The sequence below is a fragment of the Melanotaenia boesemani genome, chromosome 20 (genome assembly GCF_017639745.1).
Source record: "Melanotaenia boesemani isolate fMelBoe1 chromosome 20, fMelBoe1.pri, whole genome shotgun sequence".
Classification (NCBI taxonomy): domain Eukaryota; kingdom Metazoa; phylum Chordata; class Actinopteri; order Atheriniformes; family Melanotaeniidae; genus Melanotaenia; species Melanotaenia boesemani.
This window is the reverse complement of record NC_055701.1, coordinates 12,581,371-12,601,810: the sequence shown is the minus strand read 5'-3', so window position 1 is coordinate 12,601,810 and position 20,440 is coordinate 12,581,371. Positions and strand designations below refer to the sequence as shown.

The window sequence follows — 20,440 nt, the reverse complement described above, 5'->3', positions numbered from 1 at the left end:
ACTTGCACTATGCCAGCACAACTTCAGCAAGGCAGCCCACTCCCTGCATCTGCTCTCCATCAGCGTGGTATGTGCTGGAGAGCCTTTGATCCCCACCCCCAACTCTGCTGTGTGTGTTTGTGTGGGTGAGTCAGTCAGATGTAGAAAAAAACTATAGCGCTCTGTTACACAGACAATGCCCAGTGGATGAAAGCAAAGTAGAAAGAAACAGTGACACTGAAGAGCAGTAAACATTCATTATACCCACAGCATTAAGGGCAGCCCCGAGCCTTGTAGTTATGGGCCAAATACTGCTTGATGCTTTTCCACAACTGCCGAAGAAGCTGGAGTTCACTCATCTGTGCTATTAATGGACAAGCATGTGTAGCTAAGAACAGAACTGAAAAATGCCAAATATTTAAGCTGTTTCTTACAACCGAAGAAAAAAAAACTTGTAACCTACTGTACTGTCAGCTTCTTGGTTGTTGCACATAAGGGTGGGGCTCAAAGTATTTCCATGGACCCCAGTGACCCTCGACTACTTTTTGTTTTTGTGTCAAATGTTATTGCACTTTGAAACCAAATACCAGTTCAAACAGAAGGTGGTAATTACAGAGGTAATGGGGCCACTGAAGGAGCCTGAGGCAGTGGGGACACCCTCAGCCATACAGGTTCTTGTGAAAACAAGACAAGGGTAGTAAAGTGTTGATTAGATTGCCAGACAGAAGTGAAGAAGAGGCACATTAATTCGAAAAATGTGAGCACAATTAAATGTGGGACAGTAGAAAAGGTGACCATGAAAGCTTGATATCAGCACTTTAGTTGCATTAGTATCTGAGTCACGTAAATTACAAAGGTCTGTAGTATTAAACTGAACTGTGTCTTATCACCTGACTATAAAGCCAATGACTGATAAGACATAAGGCCAAATAAGCATATACCTGTATGCCAGTTCCAGAAAATGAAAGAAAACAAAATTACCACAATGGAGCAGTTATCATTTTGAAAATAATATTTCTAAGCATGCATAAAGTGATGTCATTAGGTTGCATAATCAATCACATGTAAAAAAAAACGTTAATAAAGTCTTAATGAAATAAAGCTTTTAAAGAGCTCAAGGTAGTCACGGACTAAATCTGATTTCAAAATCGTTTCAACCCAGGAAACATAGCAGGGGATTATTTTCACCGTGTGTTTTCCACTATTACAATCCCCCTCGTCAATGGGCTCACTTAGACCTATGCATTTTATATATTCATTAAAACGTGTGATTTTTTAAGCTTGTTTTTTTCTAAATTTTTTAATCTAAAGACAAAATTATTCAAACACTTACTTAGATGTAACCTATAAACATGTAAAATAAACAAATCAGAAAAAGAATTTTCGCTTTAAGAATTCCCAGATTGTACTCATTGTTTACATAATAGAAGGTGCGATCCATGAACATTGTAAGGGTGTTCGACAGTGATTTTATAGACTCAATTTGATTATTCCGTTAAAATAATTATTTTACAAAACTCCAAATATATTTTACACATCAGTTTCTAATCTTAAAATAATGGCAGATAGCAAAGACTGACCAGGCACACCGTTTCGAAACAGACTTAATAAGAAATTCACCCTACAAAAAGTAAAGAACAAGCGAATGGTACATTCCGGCCCAGCTCCTTGCTGTTTTTGTATCAGCTTTAGAGCGGATTCAACCGCCAAGCAAGTTACGTTTCGCGATGTCGTCGTAAAGAAGTTTGGGGCAGTTTACTTTACAGAAATTTAATCTGTGTCAATACCGACACACATCCTTTTATATTATGAAATGGGCGCGCTTCGTTTTATTTGAAGGGAAGTCTGGCAATTTGTAAGCCGCTGTTATTACAGTATAGCTAACGTAACACAGCGAAGCCAGAAGCCTCATGTTTTCTTTAAGCCAAGAGGAGCACTGCGCCCCGTCCAAAGACCCAGTAAAATACGGGGAGCTGGTGGTACTGGGGTAAGTTTAACTGTTTTGATACGTATTTTACTAATGACACATTTTTTCAAATCAGCTTAATAGACACCCACAAGAGAACGAGAGAGAGGAAATGTTGATCGTTTTGAAGTTTCCTAAGATAGCACTTACTTAGCTAACTTAGCCACGGGACGGCAAGTCTTTGAAAACGGACTCGATTAGCAGTAATTTGCTTTTATTTACAACGATGATCGCGATTTAACCAAGACACAACAGGCATAGTTATGGAAACGGTCAGTTAAGAAATTTTACGAGCTCACGTTATTACACAAATCAGACACGTGCGCAGTCAAAAATGTGTACATATTCGTTTTCGAGTTGGTGACGATGTTTCATTCTCCGATAAGAGACTGAAACAAACCTGCGTAGATCAGACTTCACCACAAAAGATACTTTCGGGACTATTTTAGTCACCCGAATATAACAAATCTCATACTCAGCATCTCTAATCGCTACACCTCTCCCTGCCTTGAAGTTGGATTCATGGGGTTACAGGAATTCGGAAGTCGTGATGGCCCCCACCCCCAGCCCCCAGGGTTCTTCCTTTTCTGCTATCACAAGCTCAAACTGCACAACCAGCGGGCTGGTTCGGTTCACACTCTGTTATTGCAATTAACAGTTCCAAAACGCACACTTTGCATTTCCTAATTTAAAAGGCTGAGCAATTTAAATTCACTAAAGCTTGTGACAAGTCCTGTTATCAGGATAGTAATGAAAGTGGCCTATAGAAATAAAGTGTTTTGTGTATGTATGTGTGTGTGCTATTTGTAAATATCAGTGTGTTTTGTTAAATACTGTTCTTGGCTCAAGTTAAACATTTAATAATAGACAGTCCAATCGGGGTGCCTGTGTCTTTGGCCAGATGCCTGCGTGTAAGTCAGAGGTGAAAAATGAACTGGGTTATAGTGTACAGACTGGTGATTCTAAAACTGGGACCATGAGATTTCCATTGGGTCATCAGAAAAATCAAAGTGGTTTTATTTTCTATATTATTTCAGTGACTAGTAACCCCAAAAAGAATGAGCTCTGTCCATCCTTAGGTTTCACTGTACTCTCCCCACTTAATATATTCTGTAACATGATATTATGCCTGTTGACATAATTGATAACATCAGGCTTTAGTTTGAGTGCAAAATAAGTTATATTAAACATACAATTTCAAAAGTAATTATTTTAAATAATTATTTTTAAAAAGTCTAAAATGATATCCTGGTCAGGAAATTTTGGTCAACTGCATATCCAACGTACAGTGAAATATGGTGAAAAACTTTTTGTGTCCTAGTATGCAGTATGTACCCATCATTATATTCTAGCCATAATTAGTTTAATAAAACATAAAGGTGCCTGCACCCTGAAAAAGTAATACAAGATTTCTGGTCTAGTCAATATAACAAATTCCCATGAGATATTGTTTTTATTGAGCTCATATTACTGTGTATATTAAAAACAGCAGCCTTATTGTTTGTAATACTGGATTTGTATTTGTATACCTCTTAACTTGTTGCAATGCCATTACAGCATTAACACATACATTTCTGCCAGTGATTACTGTGATCACTGTTTAGTACGTTATCAAAAGAATGTTATCTAAATCATCAATCATATGGATAATTGAATCAGTGACCAACTGATTTTATCTTTATAAGTTTTAATTTCTGTCAAACAGAGTTGAATTTAAATGCCTGTGCAGACTTGTTGACTATCTGTTTGATCAGACAGATCTGATCTAAAACGGGGGGGCTGAAGTCTATACCAGCTGCTGTCAAGTGAGAGGCAGGGTACACCCTGGACAGATTCCAGTTCATCAGGGGCCAACACACAGACAAACAGGACCAACAACCACAAACAACACTGATTCCTGGGCATAATTCAGCATCACGAATTAACATCCACTAACATGTATGTTTTTGGACTGTGGCTGAAAGCCAGAATACCCCGGAGAGAGCCCGCAAACTCCACACAGAAAGGCCCTAGCCAAGGTATCATGTTGGCCCTTGCATTGCAAATGTTTTCTTCTTTTTTAATTGAACCTGGTCCTAAACTGGGTTATATAATGCCATAGGTAATGCATCAAAACGAAGAAAAAGCAGGAAGTTACTACTTCATGTCTCCTTGCCACAGACTAAAATATTTTGTTACTGTGTTATTTATATCAAAACAGTTTTAAAACAACTACCATGTCTAATTTTTAACTTTTGTTCTAGAAAAACTTCAAACGGTATGGTTTTAATTGATTTTTCATACATCTGCGTCATTCCTATCTTCTGTGTTCTTCAGTGATCAGACACCAGTTCTGCAACTCACTTGGAAGTTTTTAAAACACATAATTTATTGGTGTGTTTTTTGTTTTATTTTTGCATAATTTTAAAGTACTTGAACTGAGTTGCATAAAGGTCAACATAGAAAGAATAGTGATGTGTACAGCCACACTGCTTATTGTAAGGGATAAAAAGTATTGCTGACTGCTTATTACCCCAGGCTAAGCATGTGGCATGTTTGACGCTGGCACTTTTGTTCTCTCTCCTGACATAAAGACACATGTGAATCAGATGTGACGGGTGTATAATCACTGCCATGACATCACATCCCATTGATAAAACCGATGGTAGACAAGATAGCTGACAGCATGGAACAAAGCTTGTTTGAGCAGCAGTTCCCTCGGCGGTTTGTTGCCATGACCGAGGTGGCTTTTATTACTTGCATGGCTGCCCTCCCCATCTCTGCTGGGGTGGATTGGCTTGGTGCTGGTCAGTGAACGGAGGGGATTGTGAGAGGGGCTGCATGGGTATCTTGGAAATGAAAGGATGGATTGATCGAGACTCAGACTTTGCCTTTCCTGAGCTTCCTCTGTTCATTGTGACTCAGAGACTAGGCCTATTGATTAAACTTTCTAGATTTGCCATAAAAAACGGTTTAATTAAGGAAGTGTACAAATCAACTTATTCTTGGTACAGACGTCCAGTGGTTGTTGTGACATCATGCTTTCTCAAGAAATTTTATCCATTAAAGAAGAAGAGCTGTGTGTGCTTTATTTTGTGCTATCTATTGTGACCCTTAAAGACTGTCTTTGCATCCCTGTTATGACAATGAGTGTTACAGCTACTCAGCATATTTCCTCCTCATTCTTTGAACACTAGACTTTCATGTTAGTTTAAGAGGTAGGAGGTACTGTTGGCTCCTTACCACAACCCTGGAGGATATGCGATACGCCAGTTTTCTAATCCCTGCTCCTGAGTATTGGAAGGTAAATCCGCTGCGTGTCGGGCACAGGTCAAAAGGGAAAGTGATCACAATTAGTTGGAGCTCTGCTTTAAAGAGCCTGTCCTAACTAATGTGATGGTGGTAGTTCCTGGATGACATAATATTATTCCTCAGTGCAACGATGAATTAACGAAAAGGATGTGTAGCATTTCTTACAGAGCTCGGTTGGTGTTATGTACTAAAATTAATTTGTGGTAAACCAAAGCTTAGATGCATATTGTCTAATTGTATGCATAATGAACAACATTTAGCTGCAAGGAGCCAGCATATAGACTGAATATATATATATATATATATATATATATATATATATATATATGAACAACATATAGACCCAGCTTCTGGGGAAGGTGTCATAACACTGATACATTGTATTAATACAATGATGTTGGAACATTGTTTGTGGTATTTCAAACAATATATAAAACTCTAACACTGTTATATAGTCCTTTTACACCTCCGTTATGTCAGTGTATTAGATGTAGTTTGTCCACAGAATCATCCAGTGCCTCTGAAGCTCTCTGTGGGTGGCTTGTCTTACAGGCCAGCTTTGTGCTCTGTGCTGACTGGGACCATGTGTTTCCATGCCTGGCCAGCCGTGTGGAGACATGGGACAGGTGGACTAGCTTAGGAGGGAGCTAGGGAGAAGCAGAAGGAAGCTCTGTTGCTTTTATGTTGAAACAAAGAGGAGAAAAGTCAGATTATATTGTGCTTAGTAGAATCACCTCAGATGCATTGGTAAGCAAAGTTGAGGTGTTGGATATAAATATTTCTGTCCTACAAAGTGGCTGTTTAGCACACTGGTTATATGTGAGGGTGTGACAGAAGGTCTGTGTGTTGGATGGGGGGAGAGCATGGGGTTTCCCAGCTGTAGGAACCAGCTGGTGGACAGAAAGAGGACCAGTCTTACCGGAAGGGGCTTCTCCATTCACAAGGAGCAGCCCAGGCGAGGGGCCTCACAGCAGACTGAAGGGCAAAGCTAGAATCCGGTATTCAATGATCAGGAAACACAGAGGAGACAGATTTCAGCTTCTTTTCTGGTGAAGCTTTTAAACTGAGATCTATAAAATTATGCTTTGAGAAAAATGTCATGAGAGTGAGTTCGCCACCCAGACTGGATGTTCCTTAAGTGATAGCAAGCCTGACGAGCATCTTAAAATATTCTTATGCCAGGGACCCAGAGCAAAAGAACAGCTGCAGTTTACACATTGCTAGTTTGCTAAAATCACATGCACCAGAGTGCATTATGTAATAAGAAACATTTTCCAAGGTGACGCTTAGATTACTAATATGCTGTACTAGATTGCCAGTGATGTAATGTGTGGAAAAGCTCCCTTTGAAAATACACAAATGTTTTTAAATCTCCATGTGTACTTGTTATATGATTACAAGAATTTTGCCTGTAAATCTCATTACACACGTGTCTTTGCAGCTACAAAAACTGTTTGCATATTTATCCGGGGGAGAAAAAAAGAATAAATAACCATGAATTTGCTGTCCTTACTTCCACCCCAACCCTCTCTGTGACAGGTACAATGGCTCTCTGCCCAATGGAGATCGCGGTAGACGGAAAAGCAGATTTGCGCTATACAAGAGGACCAAAGCCAATGGTGTTAAACCGAGCACTGTGCACATCCTCAACACACCCCAGGATAGCAAGGTACAGAACAAAGGATGAATTAGCAATTTAGTGAACAGACTCTCTGTAGGAATGAAGAACTGTCTGCTTGTCTTTTGAAGTGCATTTAGGGGGAAAAAAAGTATAAAGGCCTGTGAATATGTAACAGTGATATGTATTTATCTTAGGTAGATTTGAATGTGTAAAGTTGCTCTAAATTAGATTCAGATTATGAATGCAGTAAAGGTGGAATTGCAGTTCAAGGAAAATCTTGAAGCAGCAGAAGAGCCTTTTGGTGGTTTTAGTAGCTTACGGAACGTGCTGCTGAGCATTTAACATTATTGTTGGCAGACCCTAATGTTGACATTTCCAGTTCAATAACTGTACTTCCGCGCTGGGCCTCATGGTTTCTCTTTGCACCAGTGAGGCTGGTCCAGTTTTACACGTTTGCCTTCCTACATTCTTCTCTTGGTTCCAAAGCGAAACTGCTAAACAAGGATGTGCTTACCTCTGCGTCTCCTAAAGGCTATTATTTCAGACATTTGCTACTGGGTTAGCTATTTGGCCAGTGGTTCGGGTTACTATCACCTTGTGGAACTTGACTCCTCATAAACGTTTTAGAGGAGTTTCTTTGTCAGAGATCTTTTAACGGCTGATATTGTCCATTATTTAACTGGAATTTAAACCGAAAGTTTGTCAGCAGTTTTTTTTTTCTTTTTTTTCCTTTAGATGATGAATAAGTGATATCTTTCTTAGACAGCTTTCTTGGAAAATGATGTTGCATTGGATGTGGCGCAACAGTCAACGGCTGTTTAGAACTCAGCTTCTTCCTCTTTTGCCACTGTTCCCTTTCTGCTACTCCAAACACCAAAGGAGTAAAATAAAAAAAAGACATGTATCTCAATGTAGAGGACGTCTCTCAGCCCACACTTGCTCCCTCGCACTGTAGCCAACGAAATAAACTGAGAATGCTCTGTGGCTGTGAGGGAAAGCTCACGTGTCTGCGCACACACTGGTGTTCATGACAGATAATGAGAAACTCCCAAGATGCCGCTGCCAGCCTTTTATTCAAACCTTATTTATTTAGACTCCTTTAAGTCAGGGAGCAGGCCAGTGTTTATATAAATACACTTCTCCCTTCTTGGAGTGTGTAGGAACTTCTTTTAGCTGTTGAACAGGTGGGGCAGCATTTGTATATAGCTGCACAGTCGAGTCAAGACTGCATGTGATGATGACATTTGTCTCCGTCTGTCTGTTACAGCAGAGCGTGGCAGCTCTGATGACCCACTTTCTCTCTCTGCCTCTTTTTCTTTCCCTCCTGCACGTGACAAAGCAGGGGGATGTGTGGAAAATGGAATTTGCAGATAAGAGCTGGATGGTAGTGGCATGTGGTTAAGTGTTGATGAGAGCTTGTAACCCACCCTCTCTCAGTACACTGACTGGCAGCTCAGCTGGTTGGCACGCTTGTGCTAACTGGGGCCAGTGGGCAGTTTACGGTCACTGTCATGGCAGTGTGACTTCTCAGACTCTTTCTGTTCCTCTTGTAGAAATTCCTGTCCCAGTCTATGGTTTTAAGTAACACAATAAAGAGATTATATATATATATATATATATATATATATATATATATATATATATATATATATATATATATATGTATGTATATATATATATATATATATATATATATATATATATATATATATATATATATATATATATATATATATATAGCTAGGGGAATTTTTTGCTTAATTGTGAGCTGGAAAACAAATATTATTAATAAGGACAGTTACTATTTACTTTTTTAAGGTGCTTAAATCACAGACTGAATAATCAATTAACACATTGTATTTTAATGTTAGGGTTATTTTTGGAGGTTTGGACTTTTATTTAAAGTGTAGGCCCCGTTGTTAAATCTGTGATAGTCTCAGATCAAGTGTAAAAGCCACAAACAAGACATCAAAGGAAAAAGCTGCTTTGGTTGTTTTTTTTTTTTAAAGCTCAATTACGCTATGGAGTAGTTCTGTTTTTAGCTTTGTATTTCACTGTAATAAACAACTAATACGGAATTGTCATATTTCAGGCTGTGAACTCTAAAGGCCAACACAGCATCTCCTACACACTGTCCAGGAACCAGACAGTGGTGGTGGAGTACTGCCATGATAAAGACACAGACATGTTTCAGGTAAATGTCAGTTCAGTTACAATGTTGGCTGTGAGAATGGTACATCTACGGCTTTTAAATGACCTTTATCCAACTGTTACTTTCATTACTGAGCCATTTTAGTTTTGTAAAGGTAAAGGGAATGTATTTAAATTGTTTTATAGTTTTTGCTCTTGTTATTTTTACTCCTTCATAGGCTATTATCCAAATAGCTGTAATTTAATGCCACATGTGATGGGGCAAATTATCTTAATGTCACATTCAGCTGCTATAACCAGGGGACACATAGTGAAAATTAAAAAAATGACTAAACAGACATATTTATTTTTTTTACTGATTTTTGCAATCCTTCAAGTAGTGTATGTGCCCTGTGTGACGTCAGCTATGCTCGGCCTGTTGCATTAACTTGAATAAGTAGTCGGGAGGTGATGATAAGAAGGACACATGCTTTACGTTTAGCCTCATAATGTGTCCATGTGTTGTTGAACAATGCTGGAAACAGACACAGCAAGCAATTTCAGTTAAGTGAAAAATGAGGAAATGAAAGGGGAATTACTTGTTGTTGCCATTTTTCTTTAAAAAAGACTTTTTTTGTCAAGTTGAGTCTGTGGTAGTGCTTAAAACTCAGCTCTTATAGTCAAAATCTATACCAACCTGTTTCCAAAAAAGTTATGTCATTAACTATAATCAAAATACAACAGTTTTCCAAATCTTTACAACTAGATGTTTAGATTGAAATAGCTAAAGTTAACAGAAAAGAGATAAAAAAAAATGGAACAGGAGTAACAAAAGGTCAGTGGGGTTCGCTGTGTTGCTTTAATGGAGACATTGCCGCTTTAATATGTTCCTTAGACTTTGCATCATGTTTAAGAAAAGTAACAAAAAATATTAAATCATAGCAGAAGTTGGCAAGAAGAAAACTGAGGTGGAAACTAAAACAAAAACATATGTGTAAGATGCAAAAATGCAGTTATTGTTTCTGAGAAGAGATGCGAGGAAGCAGAAACTGCTCTGAGGTCTGATGAATCAGAAATGATGGGCATCACATCTTCTAAACTGAAGAGTAGGTGACCCATCTGGGTTGGTATCAGCTCACTCTAGCATGGGTAATATACACTTAATAGTATTTGCACATTTTAAAACAGTCACCCACTAAAAGTATTTGGTTGCTTATAAAGAGCCGAATATATCAAAGGAAGCCCTACTGATTGAACTGAAGTGGGACATGTTTTTGCAATTAGTTCCACTAATTTTTCTCCTCCCCTCCCAATCACTCACAGTATGATTAAAAGGAGAGGTGATGCAGCTATGTAGTAATCCACATCCAAATAATGTCAGTAAATAAATTTTTGCATGATGTTGATTATTTATTATACTTATATCATTCCTTTTTTCTCCAGATTGGGCGGTCCACTGAGAGTCCTATAGACTTTGTGGTAACTGACACAATAGCAGGAGGCCAGGAGGGGGAAGAGACCCCGATCACACAGAGCACCATCTCCCGCTTTGCGTGCCGAGTTGTCTGTGAGCGCAACCCTCCCTACACCGCTCGCATCTATGCAGCCGGGTTTGACTCTTCCAAAAACATCTTCCTTGGGGTAATTACTAGTTAGTGTTCCACAGTGGTTCTACATTATCTCTACTTAGGCTGCTTTTGAAATTTAAGATTACATATATTTTTTTGCATACTTTTAGATCTAAACCAAAGAAATGCACTTATTTATCATGCAGAATTATGTAAAAAGAGGAAGCAGAAGTTTACAACATCTGTGCTCTGTGATGGCTACAGGAAAAGGCTGCAAAATGGAAAAATCCTGATGGTCACATGGACGGCCTAACAACAAATGGAGTGCTGGTGATGCATCCCAAAGGGGGATTCACAGAAGAGTCCAAGCCTGGCGTTTGGAGAGAGATTTCTGTTTGTGGAGATGTCTATACGCTGAGAGAGACCCGCTCAGCACAGACCCCAGGAAAACTGGTCCGTAGCTTCAAGCATGTAGTTCATGTTAATAGTACATGTAAAGTGAATGTCCAGATACATGTTATGATATTTTTTTTTATATATTGTTATTGTTTTGTAAATTGAAACTGAACATGTGTCTGCCATATAATTCTTTGCAGGTGGAGATTGAGAGCAACATACTGCAGGATGGCTCCCTGGTGGATCTGTGTGGAGCCACTTTGTTGTGGCGTACTGCAGAGGGCCTCTTTCACACTCCCACCCAGAAGCACCTGGAAGCTCTCAGGCAGGAGATCAATGCAGCACGACCCCAGTGTCCTGTAGGTCTAAATACTCTTGTTTTTCCCAGCATTCAACGCAGTCGAGCTCTCTCACTCCTAGAGGACAAGCAGCCTTGGGTCTACCTGGCATGTGGCCACGTGCACGGTCACCACAACTGGGGCCACCGTTCAGAGCAAGAACCCAACACTCAGCGAGAGTGTCCCATGTGCAGAGTGGTTGGACCCTACGTTCCTCTGTGGCTGGGCTGCGAGCCAGCCTTCTACGTGGATACAGGTGCACCCACACATGCCTTTGTGCCATGCGGACATGTGTGCTCAGAAAAGTCAGTCAAATACTGGTCAGAGATCCCTCTGCCCCACGGCACGCATGCTTTCCACGCTGCCTGCCCCTTCTGTGCCACCCAGCTCAGCCTCACTCAGGGCTGTTCCAAGCTAATCTTCCAGGATCCTGTGGACTGAGCTGACGGGTCCTGCTCTGGCAGGGAAGATCTAACATGAATACCAACATGCTGTGAAACTATTCAGATTATTTGTGCTTTCTTTTGTTTGTGTAACCCAGCAGTGAAATGGAATAAGTCTGTTGAAGTTCTGGTCACCTACTGTGGATTCTGCACAACTAAGAGCCATTACAGATAGTTCAGGGGCCCTTCTGGCTGTTTGGATATACAAATTGTGGAGCACACTGAACCACAACTGCCTGAGTCCTCGAGAATGAAATACTGTTTCAGCTGTCCTGCCATCCAGCTGTTTTAAACAATACTCCAGCATTGGGCTGTTGAAACTACAATACCTGCAACAATACCTACCATCAGACTGACAGATTTTACTCTTGATTTAGACTGAAGCATAAACATGGAGCAGGTGTAGCTCTATTGGCAAAGAAGTGAGAAACATGGTTCAGTTCCTAATGGGCCTGAGACAGAAGTTTTACAGAGCCAGACAGCTGGACTGTTGGCTGGGAGAAAAGCCAGGAGAAACTTGTTAAACGCTCCCCATTGGCCTCATGGCCGTCATCTCCAAATGGTGTCTGAATCATGTTCTCTAGAGGAGGCTTTCATTTACCAAACTGAAATTTGTGTACAGAGACATCATCCAGTGCCTCAAATCCCAATTACCTGTGGGAATATTTTTCATAGAGAAGGAAATATATTTTGTTGAAGGTAAAGACTGATAATTTTGCATACAGAAGACATAAAGAATTGACAGCCCACATGGATTTTGACACAAGTGGTATTTTACTACTCTGAGGCCCTTGTACTCTTTAGTAATGCAAATGTTAATATATTTTTTCTCCTTCATTTATGATGTGTGTGTGAGAATCTGTGAGTGGATGTGTGATGATAGTGTGTGTGGGAAGGACTGTGTGGATGCCATTGGGCTGTTTAAATCGCCTTTCATCAATTCACCCCGATCCCCTTTGTATGAGCTCACCCACCACCCAAAACTCTGAGACAACACAGGAATCAAAATAAGGTTGCAGGGTTTTTCAATGAATGTAATTAAGCACATAGACTCTCCTTAGTGGTAGTGCTCAAATGATATGACCTGCTTTTTCACTACAACTGAAGACCTGTTTGCAGGGAAGTGCAACAGTGGGGCTCTACAACTGTTTGCATCAGCAATACTTGCTTGCTAGCAAGCAGCGGCATCCCTGCGCCACACATGTACTGTAATCATTCTGCACTGTTGTTTAGCTTTATCCCGAGCTGGGTCTGATCCAATGATTTGTTCGCTGTCAACCCTGGGCACATTCTCTGCAGCATCCAGAGATTATACCAAATATAAGGAGGAGCTGTTTTTTTTTCTCTCCACATGCAAGATGAAACAATCCTAAACCCAAACTGCTGCTATGATGGAATGTTGACAGCTCTGGATTACAGTAAAGGCTGTTCTGTAGCTCAATGGAAACAATGATGTTCTTGCGCTCCATGACAAATTTAGTAAGTTCCATTGTGTGCAGATGAGTCAAGTTGTCCACAACAAAGTAGCAGATGAATTGGAACTGGGAAATCTGGGACAAATCTGGGCATTCTTCTGTGAGGATGGCTTACCAGACTGTGCCCATAAATATACATATATATATACAGAGCATTAAAATGAGATGTTATGGGTAATGTTCCTATCACAGCATTCAAATTTCCTTCCAGGCTGCATTAATGTAAAGTTATTTAGGTATCGATGAGGGGCAAATCCACCATAATTAAGGGCTCCTAGTTGTCATGAAAAATTAATTTAAAAAAAGGTGGGATTTCAGTGGTGGACTGGTGGGATATTCTCCTTTTTGGTTCCTTCCTCAGAGAAACATTCTTAGCATTCTTTGAAAAGTCAGCAGCATTACTCTTCTTCCATACCACTTTGTAATTGCTTGATTTTCTGCAGATTTTATGTAACTGCCATGCAAGGTCATGCACTAAGCCTCACTCTGTTCAGTAGCATTCCCTTCTAACACTTTAAGCTCAAACACTGTGCCCATTGCTCAAGACCGTGTTCTGTAATAGCTGCAGAGTAGCTGCCTCAAACATTCCTCCTTGGTAAACATGGGTGGGGCTCGCTGTTCACCCAAGGGCTTGTTCTATGAATTTGGCTTCTACAGGAACTCTGTGCATAAGCCATAGAACACGTTGATGCTCCCGATGCCTCATTTGCAGAGAATAAAATATTTTTGAAAAACAGCCTGCACTGAGTTGGACTTTTCTCTATGACAATTTGTGTTTTATACTCATGGCTAATGCTCAGGGACATGAGGGTATTAGATCCACTGATTTAAAAGGTTCTGTGCATTTGAAGAGGATTTGTTTTTTCTTTTTTTTTTCAGCTTTTGGCTTTGAACTCCAGTTGTCTATGCTGTGTTCACACCATAAGCACAGCAGTAATGTTTAATCATAGTTACATATGTGTGTCATCATTTCTGTGTGTTTCCCTATGCTATCTTGGTTGCCAAAATGACTAGATTTTGATAGTTATATCAGTGTGATTTTTTTTCCACCTCCTTCAGATATGACAGATAATTTTCTTGAAGTATGCTTTGTTCACATTTCATGTTTTATCTTATCAGCCTAATCTTTGCATTAGACTACTGCCTGGATTTTATCCCTCTCTCCTGTACACATTCATCAGTTCTTTCCCTCTGAAGCCACAGGAGGGCACTATTTCCTCAACAATAGAGCTGTTGGCGCTGTGGCTCTGCCCATCACACCACTGAGCCTGAGGCATCCAGTAGCTGCAGAGCAGAGAAATGAAAGTTTAATGTGTACAAATCATCACACAAAAACATGAGAAACAGAATTATCTAAATTGGCACGCCTATAAATGAATGACAATCCCCTATACGTGCAATTAAGTAACTACAGGAGATGCACGTTGTCTATATATTTAAAAGTCTTACTGAAGAATCTTTCACATACTGCATGTCTTTGCTTATGCAGTTTAATTAATTAAAAACACGTTCATTTCCCTAATTCCTCACATGATGCAGGAGAAATACTTGAAATATACATAGTTGTTTGCAATATTTAGCTTTTTTTATTTGCATTAAATAAAAATATGACATTTTCCATCATTCACATGCGACTTCATGTCTATAATAAGGACACATGAAAGGGATTTAAATACATAACATGTCAGTTAGGCGCTGGGAAAGGACTGTAGCTGTGGGATGCCATGCTCCCTAATTAACATTTCTGCAGTAAATGTGAAATGGGTTCATATGTCTGCACACTTGCCTGTTTTCTGAATGACAGAAGAGACAGTGAAGGTGACAGCATGGTAATTTTGGGATCAATTCGGTCACTCCCCTGCCTTAAGCAGAGAAGGGTTATGCAAATAAAGTGGAATGATACTTTTTTTAGTATACCAGTTTCCAGGATGAAAAAGCAAGGTCGATGTGCAGCACAGATGCTACTTTTCTTTTTACTTTTTCTTTAGAAATACATAAACTATGCTTCTATTTGCTTATCTTTTCACAGAGTCAGGATTGTCTTTATTTAATGATTTTTTTAAAAAACATTGTTTGCATTATGATTATTCCAAAAAGTTCCCATTTGGATTTTAGATACATAAAACATCTAACACACAAGAGAAAGGCCTATCCTACAGGATCAAACTTTATTACTGTTCTTGCAACTGTGGGGAAAATGCATAAAACACAATATTGACATTTGTCTTAAATGTTTACCTTTATAACGTGTTGTAAGTCATAGCACATCAATTAATAGTACCTCACTAAGTGAACTGTTATTTTCACTGTTGTTTTTAAAGGTGCTTGCATGAAAATGGAAGAAAAGAAATACAAATGCTGAAAATATTTGTGGAAATATATCTTGCAGCTTTTTTAGACTCATTCAAAAATGTGTAAGCATCATTCCTGAACTCTACCTCTCTTTTACATGATAACCACCTGACTTCAGAGTCACAGAAAACACATTATATCTGTATTCACCTGCTCCACTTGAACAATAAATGCACCTTTATGGATTAAATTTGGGGAAAATCAGTTCACAAGTAGAATGGAAAGTCTCACCTCCTTAGTAACGAAGTGGCAGTTTAAAAATGTTCATGGTTAGCATTAGCTCCTTTAGAGCAGTTAGTCTTCATTGAAATCACAGAGGTTTTTACCTGACAACAACCAGGAGAATGTAGGCTGGAATACAATAAACAGCAAGGAACAACCTCAGTATTCCAAGAATTCAACCTTTGCATTTTGCCTGCCCTGAGACCTAACATTAGAAATGCCACAGGTGGCTGCAGGCTGTGTGCCAAGCGATCAGTAGGGCACCTTAGCTGGCGAGTTGAAGGCTGTGATATTTACCTCAATTACTCTGCATGTAACTCAGACAAATTATATGCAGATCATCATCTGCAAATAAGAGATAGTGCTCTACAGCACATGTAACCCTCAACAGCACACAAAACATGTTGGTCTCCCTGGTTTATTAATAATAATCTTGGCAGTAGTTTTTTTTTTATCTTCAGGCAAATTGGACTGCCACAGCATGGTCGCACATATTGGACAGTGCTGCTAATTTCTTACTATTTATGTCTTTTGTGGGTATTTGCTATATTTTAAGCAGGCTTGTTCCATCAAGATGCATTCATATTTTGCTTTAAGTTGGGTCCATCACTTTTATTCTCATCTCAAGAAGTGACATCTGAAACAAGGCTGTCACTTTTTCTTCAAAATCATCCCATTTTCTTCTATTTTCCTGCTTTAGGTTGCAGCCAACTCTGTAGCACCTCACAATTCAAAGCTGTATGCAGTGCAGTTGGAAGAGGATTATGATTATATCAGGCCTATTTACTATTTCATGTGGCTCTTGATGATACTTTGTACTCAGCCTACTCAGCTTATTACTTTCTCAATGAATAACAAATGAGTTGTCAAATAAAAGGCAAACAAATGCAGGCTAAGAGGAGCTCATTCATTAGAACATGTGCTTTGGAAAGAGGTTTGGAAAAGAACTCTTGGAAAAGTGGGGTAGAGTTTCCCTCTTTAAGCACCTCATGTCCTTTTTTCCCTCTTTTGCTCTTACAGAGGAACATGTGGCGTCTTGCCTACTCATCCAAACAAGAGGACAAATTACTTTAATTATGGAGTAATTGCAGAGTCTTGTGTTAATTAAATCTTTATCAGTTCAAATAAGTGGATTGCTCCCACATGGAACCCATGCAGTGGCGTGCTGTCTCACTCAACCCCTCCTGCTCTGGTAAAATTTTAAGTCTGAGACTGTCTTTTATTCAGTCTCACCCAACTCTGCGTCTCTCCAACCCCTGCATCTCTCTGAAATGGTTGGGATTACCATGATTTGGGGAGTGGGGTTGTTTTTCCTGCTCTGTCAGTAGCCAGCTGTGTCTTAAAAACACCATAACAAACATGATAGCAGCAACGTAAGGGAGTGTCCTCCACTGGAAAATGAGATACAAGATTTATCTTAGTTTCCTGGTGTTTGACAAAATTGAATCCTCTCATTTTAATTGCTCTCGACTAGGTGTGCTGCTCCAGGCGATGGAAACGTGAGCTCCATGTGTTGTCCCTTGTTCTCTATGGACTATTATGTTCCATTGTGCAAAATGCAGATTATGATTTGCCATATCCTTGTCATCTATCTTATTTAGGATCATTTAGGTAGCCACATGTTACAAAGGAACAGCAGTCAGCCCTGTTATTATGTGTGTTTGAGTCCCCTGCTTCTTGTAATGAGAACAGGATCACAGAGGAGAGTTAATCTGTCTGAAGACTTATTCACTCGTTCAAGGCCTCACTACATGTCCATTTTACAGAATTATAATAGAAAGATAATTTATTTATCACTTGTAAAAGAAAAAAAATAACAAAAACAAAATAAACCCCACATGGTTATTATTTGCTTCACAGATGAAACCAACAAATTCACATATATACTAGCCTAAAAATATACAATACATGCAAACACACAGTGAAACAAAGCTTACCCAGTGGACATTACCCATTTTTAGGAGATGTTTTAGCAGAGAAATTAATAAAAACACAGTTCTGTGGATTTAAAACTGGAGCAGGATATATAGAGGATGTGGGGCTGCTTCAGACAACTGTCATAATTGACTCTTATGTTGTATTAATTGTATTTTTTTTATCAGTTCTTTATTAACATTTGGGTCCTGATTATAGTTTTATAAAATACATTTCTTTGAAAGTTAAATCAGTCTTCATTATGTTTGTTGGACTGTATGCTTGCCTTACCCTATCAGTTCATGTTTGTTAGTAAGCTTTTCTTTACAATAATACTTTTTTAATTCACATAATTTTCCCACTCATCCATTTAGCACTTATTATTCAGTCCACCTCTGTGCTGAACTGCTGTGACCCCTCTGTATTACCAGCACAATATTCATCATATAATTATTGAATATGTGTCATCCTCTTGATTTATTTGCCTCTATATAATCCAAGAGAAAGTCAGCTAAACATAGTTCCTTTTTTACAGGTACAAACACTAGTTTTAGTCTTTCTGTCTGTATTATGTACGTTTTTGTTAGTGGATCTTGTTGGTTTGCAACTGTTTAGCTGAAAATGTTTGGGGTAATGTTTATGAATGGGTGTTTTATGGCTCTGAAGCAGATTCAAAAAGGCTTAACTGGATTACACCTCATTTTAAGGATGCTTAAGGTAAGATTAGAACAGATATGTGGTAAGAGAGGAAAATACAAAGCCAAATAGATGGAATTTCACTTTGTGCTCTTGTAAGTCACTCGCTCATGCATGGCTCTGCTGTTTCTGCTCATAAGGCACTGAGTAAAAGAAAAAAAAAAGACACAACAGATATATGAGACAATATGTTGATTGTTAGCATAAAAAGATCTCAACTGCATTTCAAATAACAGTTTTGCTCCAATGGACCGTCACAATTCACCAGTAATGCCCTCCCCCTCCTTTTTTTTTTATCTTATGCTGCAAATCCCCAGAGCTGGAACATTAGAACTCTCTAATCACACACACTGGTACACAAACACACACATACATAATCACACACCTCACATACAATCTGAAAAGATAATGAATTTAATACATCTGCTTTTACAGTCAACTAATGTTTGTTAATAGCGTGGTGCCATATGGAATGAGAGCCTCAGCCATGTGGGTAATTCCTCTCTTTGGACAAGCTGTCAATAAAAAGGCCTTGCATTCTGTGGCTGCATGGGGGTAAGCTTGGAGGATGTGCTTAATCCAGCAGCCTCTCTAATGATTCCTCTGTGTCTCTACGAGGAGCTACAGGCCTCTGTGAATGTGCCTGCAGCTGCGTTTTATCTTTCCAATCAGAGCTCCAATATGTGTACATATTAACGCTCCACTGAGCATTCATGCATATGCTATACATTTTTGTAAGTAGCAGAGGGTAATGAAAATGGTGATTTTTATGACGTGCCTGATTACTCCCCCAACCCCCACATCCACCTCCCAAAATTCACTCCATCTCTTCCCCGCATCCGTCTGCCAGCACTGCAGCCCAGCGGATAACCAAGCCTGGATTAGCAGTGACATCACGCTGAAGAGATGGCTGAGCCCCAGTGCGAGGAAGGGTGAGTACTTTGGTTTGTGTGTCAGATGGGTGTAAGTGTTATATGTGTGTTCAAGACTGATTAGACGTTAAGGGTGGTGGTGAGAAGGAGGGGAGGATTAGAGAGCCATCTGAGAGTTGGTTAGGTGCTGACACCACTCCACCTCACTGAGGGCTCAATTTACTAAGGGATCAGACTCATTTATGGTGGGCTGGGATTATTATCAGTTCAATAGGGCAATTTCTTTATTACAGTTACCCCTTAACCTGGAAAATATGGACACTTGTGAGACATTTATGAGTTTGCATATCTTGTTTCAGGTATTATCTGATACTTTTTGGAGCGCTTTCATTTTTTTAAAAACTTGGGTAAAGTTTTTTCAGAAAGGCTGCAGTTCCTACAATATGTTATTATAACTGCTTTGATAAAATGGTCAACTGAGAAAAACAACTAAATAAATCAGCAGTGAAAGAGTGAAGCACAGATGTCTGAGGCTTGAACCAACTGTGAAAGAAAATGTGTACAAAATTCGGTTGTAGTTGCAATACATGTTTTTGTAGGAGTTCAGTTCAACAGTTCATGCACAAACACCATCGCCATTCATGGCTCGTAGAATTTACATGTGCATTATGAACCTTAAAAACAGCTCAAAACCATGTCTTTAGCAGATTGATTATACATAACTTTGACTAAAAAGTATGAACTTATCCAACACACAAAGTTGTCCAGCTATGTAATTGTGGAAATTACTCTATATCATTGAACTTTGTTTCATTCATTTGACTCATTTTCAACTTTTGCCCACACTTATTTGATAAAAAAAAGGGAAAAGTATGTGTTTAAAATTTTAAGAAACACATAAAAGGCAATAGTATCTGTATATTCATATTGTTGGAATCTGTCTGATTCCCCTGAGTTCATTTGATGAAAAGAATCACTGAACCCTGTTACGGTTTACACATTTATTTAGAAGTAAGAGATTACTTGAGCAGTTCCCCGCAGATTTATCTGAAGACTATGAGATCCAAGCACAGTCTAAACACTCAGGAAGTGCTACCTTATTTTATACTTCCACTCTCTACCCTAGAAACCGGTCCATTCTGGCTCAGACTCTGTATATGAGTGTGTGCTGTTCTAT

The 20,440-nt window shown here is 39.2% G+C and overlaps 1 protein-coding gene across 1 annotated transcript; it reads left to right on the top strand.

Annotated features, from left to right (window-relative positions):
• Positions 1-1,678: 1,678 nt before the first annotated feature.
• Positions 1,679-13,943, top strand: peli2 (pellino E3 ubiquitin protein ligase family member 2). Its single transcript, XM_041972277.1, has 6 exons — positions 1,679-1,966; positions 6,776-6,905; positions 8,950-9,051; positions 10,431-10,628; positions 10,820-11,008; positions 11,152-13,943. Exons 1-6 carry the CDS (start codon positions 1,890-1,892, stop codon positions 11,728-11,730), a joined length of 1,275 nt encoding a protein of 424 aa, XP_041828211.1. The 5' UTR covers positions 1,679-1,889; the 3' UTR covers positions 11,731-13,943.
• The last annotated feature ends 6,497 nt before the right edge of the window (positions 13,944-20,440 follow it).

What these genes read in the sequence shown, in the direction of transcription:
- peli2 (XM_041972277.1), top strand. Translation starts at nt 1,890, where the DNA reads ATGTTTTCTTTAAGCCAAGAGGAGCACTGCGCCCCGTCCAAAGACCCA. An exon ending in AAGACACAGACATGTTTCAG is followed by an intron (nt 9,052 to 10,430) that starts GTAAATGTCAGT and finishes TTTTTTCTCCAG; the next exon opens with ATTGGGCGGTCCACTGAGAG. An exon ending in CCAAAAACATCTTCCTTGGG is followed by an intron (nt 10,629 to 10,819) that starts GTAATTACTAGT and finishes TGATGGCTACAG; the next exon opens with GAAAAGGCTGCAAAATGGAA.